The following is a 15,580-nucleotide window of genomic DNA, read 5'->3' as shown; positions in this document are numbered from 1 at the left end:
GTTATGACTAAAAGCTGAACTGATCCCCTAAAATGTAAAATAATGACATCTCACCTGCACTCTGAACTTGATCTCGGCTTCTGTGAGAGCTCTAACCATCTGTGCCGTATGCTGATAATGGACATTATCTGAACAGTATACATACCAAGACAAACGCAGTGAGATACAATAGACCCTTCTCCAAAATGGCGGCCGAAAATTCAAATAAGTTAAAATTAAAAACATATACCAGCACTAGAAAGAGCACTTTTACTTAAGTAACCCTGCAAAGTTTCAGCATATCAGGTGTAATATCAGCTGAGAAAATGTAAGTTGAAAAGTGAAAAATTTACAGTCGTAAATTTACAGCATGACGTATACCCCCAGTAATACAAACGTCTGTAAATTTGTCAAATTTTATCTTACATTTCCTAAGCTGATATAACACTTAATATGCTGAAACTTTGCGAGGTTACTAAAGTAAAGGTGCTCTTTCCAGTGCTGGTATCACTTTTTCATTCAGTTCAATTTATACTCATTCAAATCTGTTGCCGTCATTTTGGAGAAGGGTCTATTGTCCAATTCGCGGTTAGTCTGACATTTTTAAATATAACGTTAAGTCTAAAAACAATTTTTCAAACGAATTTACCATTCCGAATTTAGCAGACGTGTGAACTTTCGTAGAGAACTTATTCAAACTCGGGGAAATATTAAACTTAAAAATTGCATTAAATGTTCAGTTGAGGCCTTAAGCTACTGTTCCGATAAAACGTAATTAAAAGTCCAGGCTTTCGCCTATCAATGGCATCATCAGGGATAACAGAAATTATTAAAAACTGATTATTGTATAATGCAATTCCAGGGATTTGATTGGCTAGCTTAGCGGCCATGGTATATGAGCCATTATACCATGCCCGAGAAGTAGCGACCATAAATTATTTTCTGGTAGCTCTTGAAAAAGAAATCAGCAAGGCCTACCAATATTACTTGATTGTTTTTAATAAAACAATTATTCCACTCGCGCTTGTTGGATATGAGATGATTATAGCCAACTCGGCGCTACGCGCCTTGTTGGCTATCTATCATCTCATATCCAACGCGCGCTCGTGGAATAATTGTTAAATTTTCCGCGTACAGCTTATATGATACAAATAAATGTCACGTAAGATATGTGAAATAGATGAGAAGTATAAAATACAAATATGAATAAAATAAAGCGATGTAATGAGTGATCAAGCAAGTTTCACAAAGTGTGCATATTGTATAGCTACGCTGCGGAAGGCCCCATCCACACAAATGCGTTTTCAAAAGTGTCCGTTTTAATCCCGGCGAAAACGAAGCAAAATATTTTCGTCCACACTAGTCCACTAGTCCACTATTCAGTCGTTTTCACCTATCCACACCAATACGCTTGAAAACGACTGGAACCTGGGATTGCGCATGTGTTAACACGCCATCTTGGATAGCTGCTCCGATTTCGACTGGAACCGATGGCGTGTGACGCTTTTTACGTCACCGTTTTCAAAAGTCTCCATTTTCACCTGTCCACACTAGAAACGAAGCGTTTTCAAAAGGATGCATTTTCAAAAGTCTCCACTTTTGAAATCGTTTTCGAAAGTCTTCGTTGTCATCAGCGTTTTCGGGCGTTTTAGTGTGATGATATGCGAAAACGCATCAAAAGTATGCATCAAAGAGTATGCATCAAAGAGTGCATCAAAGAGCACGCATCAAAGAGTATGCGTTTTCAAACGAACCAAAGAGTATGTGTTTTCAAACGAAAACGCATTACTGTTGACGGGGCCTTAGGGAAACTGAAGCCTGCCGCGCTGCAGATTTTATGAACCTTACCGTCTCCAGATCCGTGGATTATGAGATAGTCAACATTGGAAAAATTTGCAGCTCTGGAAAGTAGGGATGTGTCCTAAAAGAAGAAACGATTGAAAAAGGAAAAAAAAGAGAGAACGAAAAGTTGTCGACAACAAGATTGAGGGATGAAATGTGAAAATTATCAAGGGGACGTGTCACAAGAATTTGACCTTTTCTGGGGAAAATGGTGTAATAATACCTTCACTTAGTTTACAAGATAATTCTAGAACACCAAGAGAACGAAATTAACTGAATTCTTGAAAGGAAAAACTCATGATATATTCTAGCGCATTTTTGGAGACGAAAATGCAAGAACTGAAAAAAAGAAAAAGAAAGATATATTTTTTAGACAGTGACACAGGCATACTCGGAAAAAGAAAATCCGAGTTCTCTCAACTTGAGTCGAACCTAAGACCCTCCTGTTACTAGTTCGGATGCTCTACCACTGAGCTACAGCAGACTCTTGGGAGCTAGGCCGTTAAACTAGGCCACTAACCTATTCTCCTGTAGCTCAGTGACGTAGAGCAACCGAAATACGCTAGTAATCGGAAGGTCTTAGGTTTGAGAACTCCGATTCTCTATTTCCGAGTACGCCTGTGTCACTGACTGAAAAAATATATCAAATATTCACCAGCGCCGAGTTGTTTGAAGCCCGATATAGCACTTATCCTGGGTTAATTGTAAACAAAACCTGTACCTTAAGTTTCTATGGAAATTAACCTGGATTAGCGCTAATCGTGCATTGAACAACTCGGCCCGGCAGGTTTAAAACATAACATATTTCTTTCATTCAAGTTGCAATCCATCTTCGGAGACCCAGGGGCAGTTAGTCGGGTAGCAGAGATTTTCGTGGGCGAAAGTTTATAGTAAACTTTCGCCCACGAAAATACCTGCTACCCGACTAACTGCCCCTGGCTCTCCCGGGATGGTTGCAATCCATTCCGACCCAATCCATCTATGGCCAGAAACACTCATGACAGATATTTAGTACATTGGAGTGGTTATTCATAACAAAACTGGATCATTATTTTTAGGGTTTGGGATTTTTGAATTAGCGCCAAATGGCCATGATCATGACGCTTCCCTTTAAATGCAACCCAACAACAGTCACGTGACAGGGTGTAAACTCATAACATAGCTTGATCTTGTACCCAGAGTCCTCAGGCTTTTTGGTCAGCGGATGGGTGCCAGGAGAGACTCTGGGGAACTGGCATTTTATTACCGCAGGATTTCTGCGGTAAAACAATTCAAGCCGTTTCGGAGCAGCCAATCAAAAAATTTAATTTTTTTCGAATTCTTCAAAGTCTCTCCTGACGACCAACCGCTGACCAAAAAGCCTGAGGACTCTGGGTACGAGATTGAACATAGCTCAGTTCAACAATTCTGTCAAATAATTTTAACCAGTCACTTACTCTGTAACCATTTGGATTTCCTTGTGGGAGGCCCATGTATCGCTCGGTATAAGCAGAATCTATAGTAAAAGGGAAAAAAGAGTTGTAAACTCATAGGTAACGCTAAAAATTTTTGCGTGACGCGACGTTTGTCACGTAAGAGAGTTTGCTTACCGTAATATCTCCAGTCCGTGACAGGAGCCACAGCAATACCAGACTTGAACACACCAGTGTTTTTGCTAAGAACGTAGGTTGTTAGGAAGCCACCAAAGGACTAAGGGGAAAAAAGAAAAAGAGCACTATATGGACTGTCCTTGTGAAAGTCATTTTTGATCACAGTAAATTAAAACGGTTAGAGTTAATAGGTATAAAGGAGGGGGGGTCAGAAAGCTTGGCAGGGGCATTCCCCTTGGGCAGACCCACATTACTACCCTGTACAAGGTGATTCTATAAAATAAAAAAACTTTCAAACTCAAATGAAAAGTACTGAGCTGTACTTTCCGATGGTACCGGGATTTTTTTCCGCAAGTATCATTTTTTTTTTGTCTTATAACATTTGCAAGGCCCTCAGTCAAACTTATGGAAGACAGTACTTACCCATCCCCACATAGAAAGTCTCTTTGGATCTACATACTTCTTCTTTTGCATAAAGCTATGAAACGAAAAAAAAATAATAATAATTTAAAGACCTGGAAATATTCTAGTTTATCAAATGACATAGTTCACAACATCTGCAACCTGTAAGTCCTTCACGAGGACATTAACGTCGAATCCGTTTCGCGTGGAGTTGTGGGACTATTGTTTCCTTCCCATAAAAAATCGCTCCCCTGCTTTCCCCGTCGACAAAATAAGATGAAGTTGTAAAAATGGCGTTCTCGCCTTCCAATCGGAAAGTACAAAATAATTAAACATGGAAATTAACGTCGCGATCGACACCTATGCGAAACAGTCGTGAGACAAACCACTAATTTTGAGCTACCATCGAAGACAGTTGGGAAAATTTTACTTCCCGTTCCTGGATTTTTTGCTTTCCGCGGCAGATTTAGCCTGGCAACAATGCTACATGTAGGCCTCAAAGGAAGAAAAATCCGCGGAAAACAATTAAATTTAGAATTTTTTCGCAACAGTGCTTCCTAGTTTGCTACATGGGACCTGCAAGAAGATAGTCATGAGACCTTCATCATCCAACTTACCGTCCGGCAGTTATGACATCTTGAGCCTCGTACTCTCCAAGTAATTTGTACACTGACTGTTTGAATCTAAAAAGTATGTAAGAAACACTTTTTAGAGAACTCCATGTGGCCGTTTTCATATTAGAGGGCGCCTGACGTTTTTGAATGAACAAGTCGTTTGCGACCGTCATGTCGACTGAACGTGACAGAACGAATAACATAAGAGGAGTGTGATTTTTCACGGTGATTGGTTTGTCTATCAGAGCGTTCTTCGTTTTGGTGCTGTAAACCAAACCCACAGTAATTACTCTGACCAATCACGACGGACGTAAATAGCGCATGCGCAATGAACAACCGGCGTAAAGCGCGGGAAAACGCGAGGCAACCAACTCGCGATTGGTTTTGGTTTTGCTTCTCATTTGTTGAGAAAATGGCGCGAGTTTTGCCAATCAATCAGATAGCAAAGTAAAAGCAATCACATAGTAAAGCAAAACTAAAGTAAATACGAAATTACTTTCAACACTCAACTGAAAAGACTCTTAAGATCACAAAATTACACCAATTTATACTGCGTTTAAAATCATTTCCACCCCATATTACAACTGTAAGCATAAAAATAATCCACGACTCGTAACTTGACGGTTAGCGGTGGTTCGAGTCTTAGGCTCTGGCAAAGTATTGTTTCTTCAAACAACAACTTTTACTCCAGGATCCGCATTGCATCTTTTGTCGTAACTGAACATAGAATTCAGTTATAACCCCAATCAGCACTACTGTCTCTGCAGTACAAAGCAAAGTATTTTAAAAAGTGAGTTTCAGGTGGGATCCCATTACCCAGAGCGCACAACTCCTATAGACTCGTACGTGTAACGGCGTTTTTACAGACCTATTTATTTTCAGATTGAAGATCCCACAAATTCAGTCTCCCACAGGAGCCTTACTAACCAGTCTCAAGCTTTGCAGAATAGGCCATTTTACAGTTGTGTGCTTAGTGAACTGGCCTTGTATTAGAAGGGAGGCTGGGGGTGACCTTGTTTTGATACAAACCGCACTGCTTTTCGTATGTCAATGCAAACTAGTTAGCATAAGAACAGCATGATCTACATATGAAAAGCAGTGAGGTTTGTATCAAGACAAGATCACCCCAGCCTCGCTTCCAATTCAAGGCCAGGTCACTAAGCACACAACTGTAAAATGGGCTATTCTGATGTGAATCAGAATTTAAATTTTAGCGGTACATAGTATTTCCATGCGTATCTAAAAATAGACCGATCTGTAAAATTGCCGTTGCCAAGGGTTGGTATAGGAGGCGTACACTCCGATTAATGGGCTCCTGGCTAAACATGAGTATCAGTACCGACCTTTCACCTCGATACCCTGTGCCTCGTCCGTCAACCGTGACAACGATGATGTCAAAGTTGCTGACTAAGTAACCGATCCAGCCAAGACTACCGCTAAATGTTTCAGCGACCTAAAATACAATGGCAATAGTTTCAAATAGTTAAAAACCAAAACCCGAAAGTCTTAATACAAGAAGAAAGACCCTCGCAGTTCTCTACGCAACTTTTAAAGCAGTTGCAAAAAGCGCTTTAATCGAGGGACTGGTTATGAAACCTTGCCATGAAAACAATGGTGCTGCATTTTCTGTTGGAAGGGCCGCGACCGTGCACAATCCTTTTTTTTTTTTTTTTAATGTTCACAGTACAGTTGAATATCTTAACAGGAACGTTTCCATTGGTCAGTTGCTCCAACTCTTTTAAAATCTATTGTGGCTTGTGCCCGGTCAAGCCCAAAAAGACTAACAAAAACATATAACAAAGAAGTTTGTCAGGCTTCATAACCATTGCCTTTTACTACCTATGCGAAAAGAAAGCCTGAAAAAAAAAATCCAGGCTTGAACGGGATTTGAACCCATGACCTCTGCGATACCGGTGCAGTGCTCTACCAACTTAGCTATCAAGCCAACTGGGAACTAGTCATATTGTGAGTTCGTAATATACCCGTGAAAGACAAATCAATGAATAGGAACGTATGAAACATATTTTTGAAGAGAGGGTAACAGATTAAATAGAAGGTAGATCCTCGCAGTTTTTTAGGCAAATTAAATGACACAAATGCGAAAAGAAAGCCCTGGTAACCTGCAGTTCAAATTAAATATATTTCATATCTCATATCAGTTGCATTTTAAGATATGTACCATTTAAATTTTAACCAGTCGAACGAAAAAATTGCGGTTAAACCAATTCCACCTAATGGCTCTGACGCATGCACAGACGTTTGACCGCAGTGGAAGATGACCATCAAGCCTTGCTTCACTAGTATCCAGTCTCTTTCGTCCGAAAATCTAATAACTACACACAATACCTCCTTATAACGGCTGGCTAGGATTCAGGTTAAAATTAATTAGAACAAATAAAATCGCAAACCTTTTGAGAACCCGGTCCACCATAACTGCAAAGAAAAACAGCGAAAGGAGATATATGAGTGTAAATCATGTAAATCAGAAAAGTGGTGAGAATAGAACTTTGTCATAAATGACGGCCGATCAATTATTCTTTTATTTTCATGAAAATTAGTCATACTAGCATGTGCAAAATAGGCCATTTCCGAGTTGCTTTCTCATTATGAAAGCGAGGCTAGGTGCTAGGTGCAAGGTTTTTCTTACGGAAATCAGTTTTCATTCATATGCAAACAAAACCAATTTTTTTCTGAATAGCTTTGCACTTAGCCTCACTTTCATAATGAGGTTCAAAAGAAACTGTGATGCTGCGTCGGTAGGGAATAGAGACGAATATTAGGTTTACTTAACCCTACTCTGATGTTAAGACCTGCTCACTGCAGAACCACTACTTTTCAGGCCTCGTTTTTCAACAGAACTGCAAAGCACTGGAATACTATCTGCAATCTTGCCTCTCCTGACAAATTCTCCAGTCTAAGTGTTTTTAAGAATTTTCTACGTGCTACCTATTTCACATTATTAGATACCACCTTTGACATAGACAAGCAAACAATAAGCAAGGAACCACACAACGAAAATGCTGCAAGTATACGCAGGATCTGTGAAAGATCTAATCAGCCAAAAATATAAATGACTCAAATTTCTGCAAGGCTGATCGGACTGCGTAGAAACCTTAACACGACAGCGACATGATAGAGACTAAACCGAGAATCAACAGAATGCGGCAACCGTGGACAGCTGTTTCGAGCTGGTTGGCTCTCGTCAGCACGGTGTAGCACAGCAAAAAGTAGTACAGCTGTCCACGGTTACCGCATTCTGTTGATTCCCGGTTTGGTCTCTATCATGTCGCTGTCGTGTTAAGTTTTCTACGCAGTCCGATCAGCCTTGCAGAAATTTGAGACATAGACAAGCCTTGCATCTGGTTCCTCTCCCGTGACTGCCCGTGCCACCCTTCGTAATCTTCATGTTTTTTATTAGTGTTTTCGCTTGTAATTTTTACTTGATTTTTCTTAGGTAGGGGTTGCGCCTCGCATGGGTATCATATCCCGTTGGCGTTAACCCTTTTGGTCTTTCTTTCATATTTATAGTTTGTGGTAAATTAATTGATTAATCAATTAATTAATTAATTAATTAATTGACTAATAACGCTGAAAGAAAGAAATAAAGGTAAACTGGCCATCGTAAAGAGATTCGAGTGCTGATCGTGACGTTTCGAGCGTTAGCCCTTCGTCAGAGTGAATCATGGAATTGTGGGTGGTTTGTGTTTCTATGGTTAGCAATGGAGCTACGCTATTGGTGAGAGCATGGCAACGTGGAAAACAAGAATAATTAGCAAATCAAATGTGGTTTAGCGTTGTCTGCACTCTTATCGACAACGATATTCGTCATCACCGTGGTCAAAATGTTCTCGACTCATGAGGCGCAGCCGAGTGAGTCCACAACAAATTTTGACCACTGTGATGACGAATATCGTTGTCGATAAGAGTACAGACAACGCTTAACCACATTTGATTTGTTTTTTACCACAGTATCAACATCAAAGAAAATTTTTACAATAACTGTCAAAATTTTCGCGTGCCGATTGACGCGAGCAGCGTTGTCTAGAGTCTAGACTCTTATCGACAACGGAAAATTAGCCAATCAGATTGCGAGATTAGAAACAATTGTGGTAAAAATTATGTTAGAGAAAAAGTTGTTCCTTGATCCTGTCATATTGTATTTAAATCAAAGAAGTTTCGTTATCAGGATCGAAAATTTTATATTGATATACGAGCTTTCGATTCCGTCTCAGAAGAAATTAAATAAAAGTAAATTTATTGAGTTTCGTTAGAGTCTATACAGCTCAGACTGGCCAAATTATTTGAGACTAGAGACATACGAAAGTAATCGAAACTTACGCTCCAGCAAGGGTATACAGCTCCAAAGATCAATGACCGCCAATACGTTTCAAGATGAAGCTGCCAATTTATTTAATAACCTTCCCCTTTCTTTAAGAAACTGCATGGATCCAATTTTATTTTTTAAGGAGACGAAGAAATTGCTACAAGATAAAGCCAGGTCCAGACTGTGATTGATTTTCATTTAGCGTTTGGAACACATATTTTGTTATTCATTTTAACATCGTTTTTCTTAAGTTTGTCTTAGTTGTAATTAATTTTAGTTAGATATTAACGGATGAAGAGCCACTCTGTGGAAATGCTGTTAATAAAGTCTTTATTATTATATTATTAATATTATGTGTCACTAAAGTAAACTGTATCCCTTTTCACGGAATCACAAAGGAAATATACTTTGGTCTGAAATAGGGCTCATTTTAAGCTCGGCGCAGCTGGTCCCCAATCAAGTCAAGGGGGATCCCATCCTCCTCCACTTCCACCCCCTACCCACCCCTACCCACTACAAAATTTCCGATTACTCCAACCGTGACTATGAGAATCCCCTCATTAAACATTTGAGCCATTGTGTAAGATATAAAGTAATTTAGTTATGTTTAACCGTCAACTTACACCTCAAAATGAACAGCATATTTCTTGTTTTCGTCAAAATTAGGAGGTAGAAATTCTGTGGCAGTTAATTCTACAAAGGAAAGAAGAGTCATTTAATAGGACAGTGCGTCATTTCCTCACAGCATGAATTCGATCTGGAACATCAAGTTCTTAGACGAGAATTTTGACTCAATATTTTCTAGGTCTTATGGCACGGATGTGTTATTTTGCGTTAAGTAAGATGTCCCTACCGTATTCCCCTGCGGGTATCATGAAGTTTCGTCTTTGTGGCTTCGACAAATCAGACATTTTCTTTTCCAACTCTTTATTCATTTGAAGTTCTTTATACCACGTGGCTGAAAAAAAAAGCTTATTTAAAGTAATTAAACCCTGGCAAGAGAAAATAAGGGGACAGAGAGGGAAACAAGGGGCGTTGGCTGGGATATGTGAATTTCACTTAATTTAATTTTAGACATCACCTAAACGGAAGTTGGTTTCCCGAGACGTCCGCAAACGGTCAGTGCGACGTCACGGAGAGTCATCGGAGCGTGCCATCGTCGCATTGTGTAATGGCGGCAGTTGAATATTCAGTACGGCATTCCTAAGTGGCATTTACAGGCGTCTAGATACGTTTGCGGACGTCTCGGAAACAGACTTCCGTTTTCACGATGTCTAAGTGAAATTCACATATCCCAAGGGCTATACTGAAAGTCTCTCTCTCTGTCCCCTCATGTTCTCTTGACCCTGGTTATCAACTTTCCTTAATGGTTTCCTATCTTTAGGTTTAGACTGTCTTGAGATTCGCGATCGACGACGACAAAAAAAAAGCAACGGCGCTCTGCTCCAGAGACTATTCTCACGGGTCATAATAAAGACAGCAAGGAACTTAAAAGGCGATTTACACGGTACGACTTTGTCGCATGCGACAAGCTTACGACAGGCCTACGACACGAATTGTTTCGTGTAAATCAACCCTACAACTTGTTTACGACTGTCGTTTTTTAAAATCCTGCGACATTTTTTGTGTCGTACACGACAGTCGTAAGCGAGTTGTAGGTTTGATTTATACGAAACAATTCGTGTCGTAGGCCTATCGCATGCGACAAAGTCGTGCCGTGTAAATTGCCCTTTAAAATCCTACGACAATCGTAGGTATAGGCAATGTTGAGTGACGAGAGTTGAGTCCAATTTTTTGCGTGACGCGAGCAGCGCGCGCTCTAGAAATCGCATGAGACAGTCGTGAGCAAAAGTTGTACCGTCTGAATTGGCCTTAAGATTGAGGTTTTTCCTCTTTTCTCGAAAACCGCAAAACTCTAGAAGTCACGTGGCCCAGATCCTGCCGTTCCGTTTGACGTTTGCGGATCAGGTTTCAACGTCAAGGACACTGTCTAGAGATAAGTAAATTACGGCAGAGTTTTTTTGCTAGTTTTGAAAATATAACGCCACGTTGAAACGTCAAATTTACTTTTTCTTAAAGTGTTACCTCGATGAATGAGTGAATTGTTTGATTCAGTTTAGAGATTACAAGAATTACCAACCACATTAGCGCATGCATCGATTCGTTCCAGCGTGCAGCCGCCATCTTGTTTTGTTGCGAGTATCCCATGATTTAATATATCAAACAGGAGGAAGAGTGTTCCCTCCGAATTCCAAACACCGAGAAGTAGGTTGGAAAAAGGAGGCGCAGCCGAGTTTTTTTTAACCAACTTCGAGGTGTTTGGAAATAGGAGGAAATACTCTTTCAAGTGTTTGATATAGCTTCTCAAACTGTTGATAATTCTTGGAGAAATTCGAAGCAAAAGTTCACAAAATTTTATGATAATTAAATTCACATTTCCAACCCTCCTTTACTGTAGTGATTTGCTTTGTTTTGGCTTGATGAATTATTAATGAGTTTGAGAAGTATAGGTAAAAAGCAACACTCAATTTTAAGTCCGGATTATGTAAAATAAGGCGAACTCCGAACTATAAACCGCTGGCCGACGTTTGCGGTTTGCGGTTTGCGGTTTATGAGGAAACCTTCAATCTTAAGACAAGAGTAAGAGACTGACCGGAACCGAAAACTGCGCAAATGTATATGTTTAGGCTGCCAGAAAGTGGAAATGTTTCCACTGGTAAACAAATAACATTTTTTGTTTTAAACTTTCCAAGAACAACTGATCTTCTTGAACTCCTGTCATCTTAACAAAAACGATTTGTAAAACGGTTAATGATTCGATTTAGGGACTAATAATGCAAAGAACAACAGCTAAAAGAAACGAGATTAACATCTGACATGGAAAATCGGCGAAAAATGGGGAGAGGGGGAGCTGAACTGCAAAAAGATACATTTGACTCTTACCGGAACTCGTTTTATGCAGAGTAAACCTTGGAACGTTTGGTCCTGTGAAAGAAAAAACAAAACAAAACAGCACATCACGTCGCACAGACCTCTTAATAACCTCGTTTTCTCGGTCCGTATTGTAAGTTACAGACCGACGTTTTCCCCATAAAACATTTAACTGAACGCGGCACATAAAAGTGGGGTAGTCTTGACAGCATCACTTGCACGTTACGTAGTTTTAAATGGAGGATATTTTCGTCACGTGACACATTTTAACCAGTGATGAGCGACAGAAAACTTTTCATGGATTAAAATCAGTTTCGTTAGCTGGGATCAACAGCCTTACCATAACAATTAAGTATGTACCAGCTAGCACTAAGACTGAAGCTTGCCGTGAAGTACTTACAATCACCATCTGAAAGAGAAATCAACACACACTTCATAAAAGAGTAAGTTTTCATCCCCTACTATACTGTGAGATCTTTAAGCCCGGATAAACGACCAAACATTTTCGTCCAAAATCGTGTCGAAGGAATATGTCTAGCTGATAATAGTCAATCAACTAATTTATTCTGACATTCCAATCCTAGCAGTATGCAGGATGTTTGTCCCATGAACCTACAATCCTGGCCAGAACTTTCGGGACACTTGGCCTCTTTTTACTTAAAAACATGAAAAACTTTTTTCCCCGCCCCCCCTAAACAATGTTGAGAGTCAGGAGTCAGACATGGTTCGAATATCTTGTACATTTTATCAACTTCAACATTGTTTAGGGGGGACGGGGGAAATAAGTTTCTAAGATTCTTTTTGGGACCTTAAACTTTCGGTACTTGTGTAATTTCACAACAAAACTTGTAAAAAACTCCAAGCGTCCCGAAACCAATTGGCCAGGATTGTAGTTTAATGCCCTTAGCTCCCACGAGCTCAGTGGTAGAGCATCCGAACTAGTAATCGGAAGGTCTTAGGTTCAACTCCTGATAGGAGCACATCATTTTTCTCATTTATTCTTATTTTATTCATGTTTCTAATTATTATTAAGTTACACTGGCCGCCTCGATTAGCTCTGCTACATGCGGGCTGTGTATTCCTGTAAAAGATGATGACGTTGATTATGAAGAGGATGGTAACGCTGATAGTTACGGTAATGGTGATGATGAGTATGATGATAATGACGATGATGACGGTATAAAGATAATACTGATGACGACGATGACGACAAAGTTCACCGTCGTGTGTTCACGTTCTCCACAAAACCTTGAATTTGGTCATTTCGCGTTGTTGTTTTGCAGAGAACGGCAAAGAAATGTACCAAAATGTAAAACGCACGTGCAGAGCGATTGTTTTCCCTTATTTTAACCTATTGTTTTGTGGCGTTGTCATTGCCGTCTCCGTAGTCCTTGCTTAAGCTTCCTAATGCTATGTGACCAACCTCATTCCCAGGGCCTTTTCCCTAGCTTGGGCTAGGGAAAAGGCCCTGGGAACGAGGTTAGCTATGTGACGACGACGACGACGATGACACTGATAGCGATGATGTTAATGTCTAGCTCTATCAATGACGTAAGATGACCAGGTTAATGGCCATTGTAGTGGCCTCAAAAGAGCTTTTCACCTAAAAGCTTATGATATAAATTGTAAAAAAGTAAAAACAAAAACAAACAAACAAAAACACAGGTATACTGCGTGCATTTGTTACTACTTACTTTCCGCCCAAGGCAAGTTACACGAGAGGCAATCTTTCTTCTTGGTCTTTACATTCAAACTAGTTAAAAAAAAGTATTCGCACAAATCTTAAGCTTGTTCTTTCTATGTACATGTAGAAACCTTTACTGATAGACTGAAGTTGCAGTTCAATACTTAACGAGGTCTAATTTTAAGTCCCTATTTAATCTAACCACATTTCTGAAGCCACGAACCTGGAAATACCCAGTTAATGTATGTTTTGTGCAGCTGTGTGGCAATTCAGTCTCGCGTGACACGAATTGTGGATTAAAATTGCCATGTATAGCATATCCTGGATAACATTTTCAGTCTGTGGGCGTGTGTAGTGATGTAGCTATCCCGACCTGTTACCAGGCCTCATCGTGCTTATCGAGCTAGCCAAACTTTCTATCGGGGACCTGGGATCGACCTCGATGAGCGCGCCTTCCCGATCAGCTCAACGGGTGATGTCACATTCGACCAGGGGCAAACGACGCCTCTTGACGAGGCTGGTAGCTACCTTTTACCAATAACACGACTTAAAACCGTTAGACCTGTACCTTTCTAAAGCTATATTTTCACTGGACACTAATAACCTGCATCTGCATTGTTTTTTAGAGGCTGGGAGCATTGTTCTGTTGTTCCATATTTTGTCTCTCGACCAACCATGAAGACGTTGCAAATGGTGCAGATGACCCCCTTAAAACTCTGAGGTGGAAGGTTAATACGTTATCTCTAGTCACAAGGGTAACGGAACAAGATTGTGCCCTTAATTAACAGAAACTCCACTCAAACGTGTTTATAAATGTGGGGTTTCTTGTTTCCACTTAAAAGTGGAATACGTATGAGAAGAAAGGAATCCAACCTGTATATATGTCTTTCCCTTGGTGAGGTTTCAGCACTTTGAAAATACCTGCCAAACAAACAAAATTACCAAACACACTTTGGTAAGGTTTCTATGGTCGTGATTTTTTTCTTATTGGTTCGTCACTGACAAGGCCCCGATTGTTCAAAGGACGGCTAATTTTCCAACGGACGAGATTAACAGATTTTATTCAAACCTGGGCCATTGGATAATGCAATTCCAGAGCTTTCACTTAGCTACCAATCTTCTCGCTGTTTCTCTATCATTTTTTTAAAACAATTCTTTAATAATACGCTACTTTCAATTTAATTCATTTTTGCGGAACAGTCTTGAACCAAAGGAAAAATTTTTCTGCTTCACTTGGTCAAGAACAAATCAAGATTTCCATTGACGTCGACCAATTACCATTAGCGCCATATTTTTCGCATTCAACTGAATATCCAACTAATTAAAATGCAACTTACACTATTTCTGTGTCTTTATTGAAGGCTGAAATCCTGACTACTTCCCACGCTCCTGAAGTAAGGAAGGAGATGTCTTTCTTGCCTGAGGACTGTAAACACAAAGGGAAAAGTCAATAGTTACAGCCAGTAAAAAAAAACCTTGAAAGTTTTCGAAAATAATAATAACAGTTAATAATAATAATAATTTATGACTTTGTATAGGTTGATTGCATTGCCGCCATGTTGGTGCCAAAACAAAAGAAAATTTGCTCGCATAGTTTGCATAAAAATGGAAGTTAACTCCCAGAGGAGAAAAATCTTATTGTTCCTAACCGCCAACATGGAAGCCATGACGTAACGTGCAATCAACCTATAGCGCATTTTTCATGACGAAATGATCAAATGCGTTTTACAATCTAAAACAATTAGCATAATAGAATAAAAATGCCAGAAATAAAAATAAATAAAGACACAACAGCGTGAACTGATTAGGAAAGGCTAATTGAAAACTGAAAGTGAGTTTCAAGAAGGCCTTTAAAAGAATTGATAGTTCTTGCGTTCTTAATACAACGTCGCCTCGCGTGTTCTAAATAAAAGCTCCTAAATTTTCCACGGCTTCATACTTACACGAACCATGACTTTTGCCAGATGAATGAAGTCTCCTTTATCACCTTGAGGCGAAGGTACAAGAGTCAAGTAATAGGAACCGTCTTTTGCGAACCACGGGTTTGGAGCCTGCAAGGACAAAAGAAGCTCTTAGTACTGGTCCATCACAAAAAGAGTTAAGGCTTGTTTAAACGGTTTCAACATTTGCTTCAACATGCGTTCAACACAGTTGTTGAATCAAATGTCGGGAGCGTTTGAACAGGTCGTTCCACATTGCTGAAAGCGTAAAAGTG

General features: G+C 39.8%; 1 protein-coding gene across 1 annotated transcript in view; it reads right to left on the bottom strand.

Moving 5' to 3' along the window:
* The window catches only part of LOC146472381 (dipeptidyl peptidase 4-like), a 28,659-nt gene that overhangs the window by 2,003 nt on the left and 11,076 nt on the right, over nt 1–15,580 (bottom strand). The window contains exons 11-26 of the mRNA XM_085119782.1: nt 15,309–15,416; nt 14,703–14,791; nt 14,239–14,286; nt 13,376–13,434; nt 12,022–12,090; nt 11,694–11,735; nt 9,604–9,708; nt 9,374–9,443; nt 6,835–6,859; nt 5,770–5,879; nt 4,430–4,495; nt 3,834–3,888; nt 3,411–3,510; nt 3,258–3,316; nt 1,828–1,900; nt 55–128 (exon numbers count right to left, since the gene is read on the bottom strand). Coding sequence (XP_084975908.1) covers nt 55–128; nt 1,828–1,900; nt 3,258–3,316; nt 3,411–3,510; nt 3,834–3,888; nt 4,430–4,495; nt 5,770–5,879; nt 6,835–6,859; nt 9,374–9,443; nt 9,604–9,708; nt 11,694–11,735; nt 12,022–12,090; nt 13,376–13,434; nt 14,239–14,286; nt 14,703–14,791; nt 15,309–15,416 — 1,152 coding nt within the window. The remainder of the gene's footprint in view (nt 1–54; nt 129–1,827; nt 1,901–3,257; nt 3,317–3,410; nt 3,511–3,833; nt 3,889–4,429; nt 4,496–5,769; nt 5,880–6,834; nt 6,860–9,373; nt 9,444–9,603; nt 9,709–11,693; nt 11,736–12,021; nt 12,091–13,375; nt 13,435–14,238; nt 14,287–14,702; nt 14,792–15,308; nt 15,417–15,580) is intronic.

This window comes from Pavona decussata, unplaced genomic scaffold (assembly GCF_977016875.1).
Source record: "Pavona decussata unplaced genomic scaffold, jaPavDecu1.1 SCAFFOLD_100, whole genome shotgun sequence".
Taxonomy (NCBI): domain Eukaryota; kingdom Metazoa; phylum Cnidaria; class Anthozoa; order Scleractinia; family Agariciidae; genus Pavona; species Pavona decussata.
This window is presented reverse-complemented; position numbering and strand designations above follow the sequence as displayed.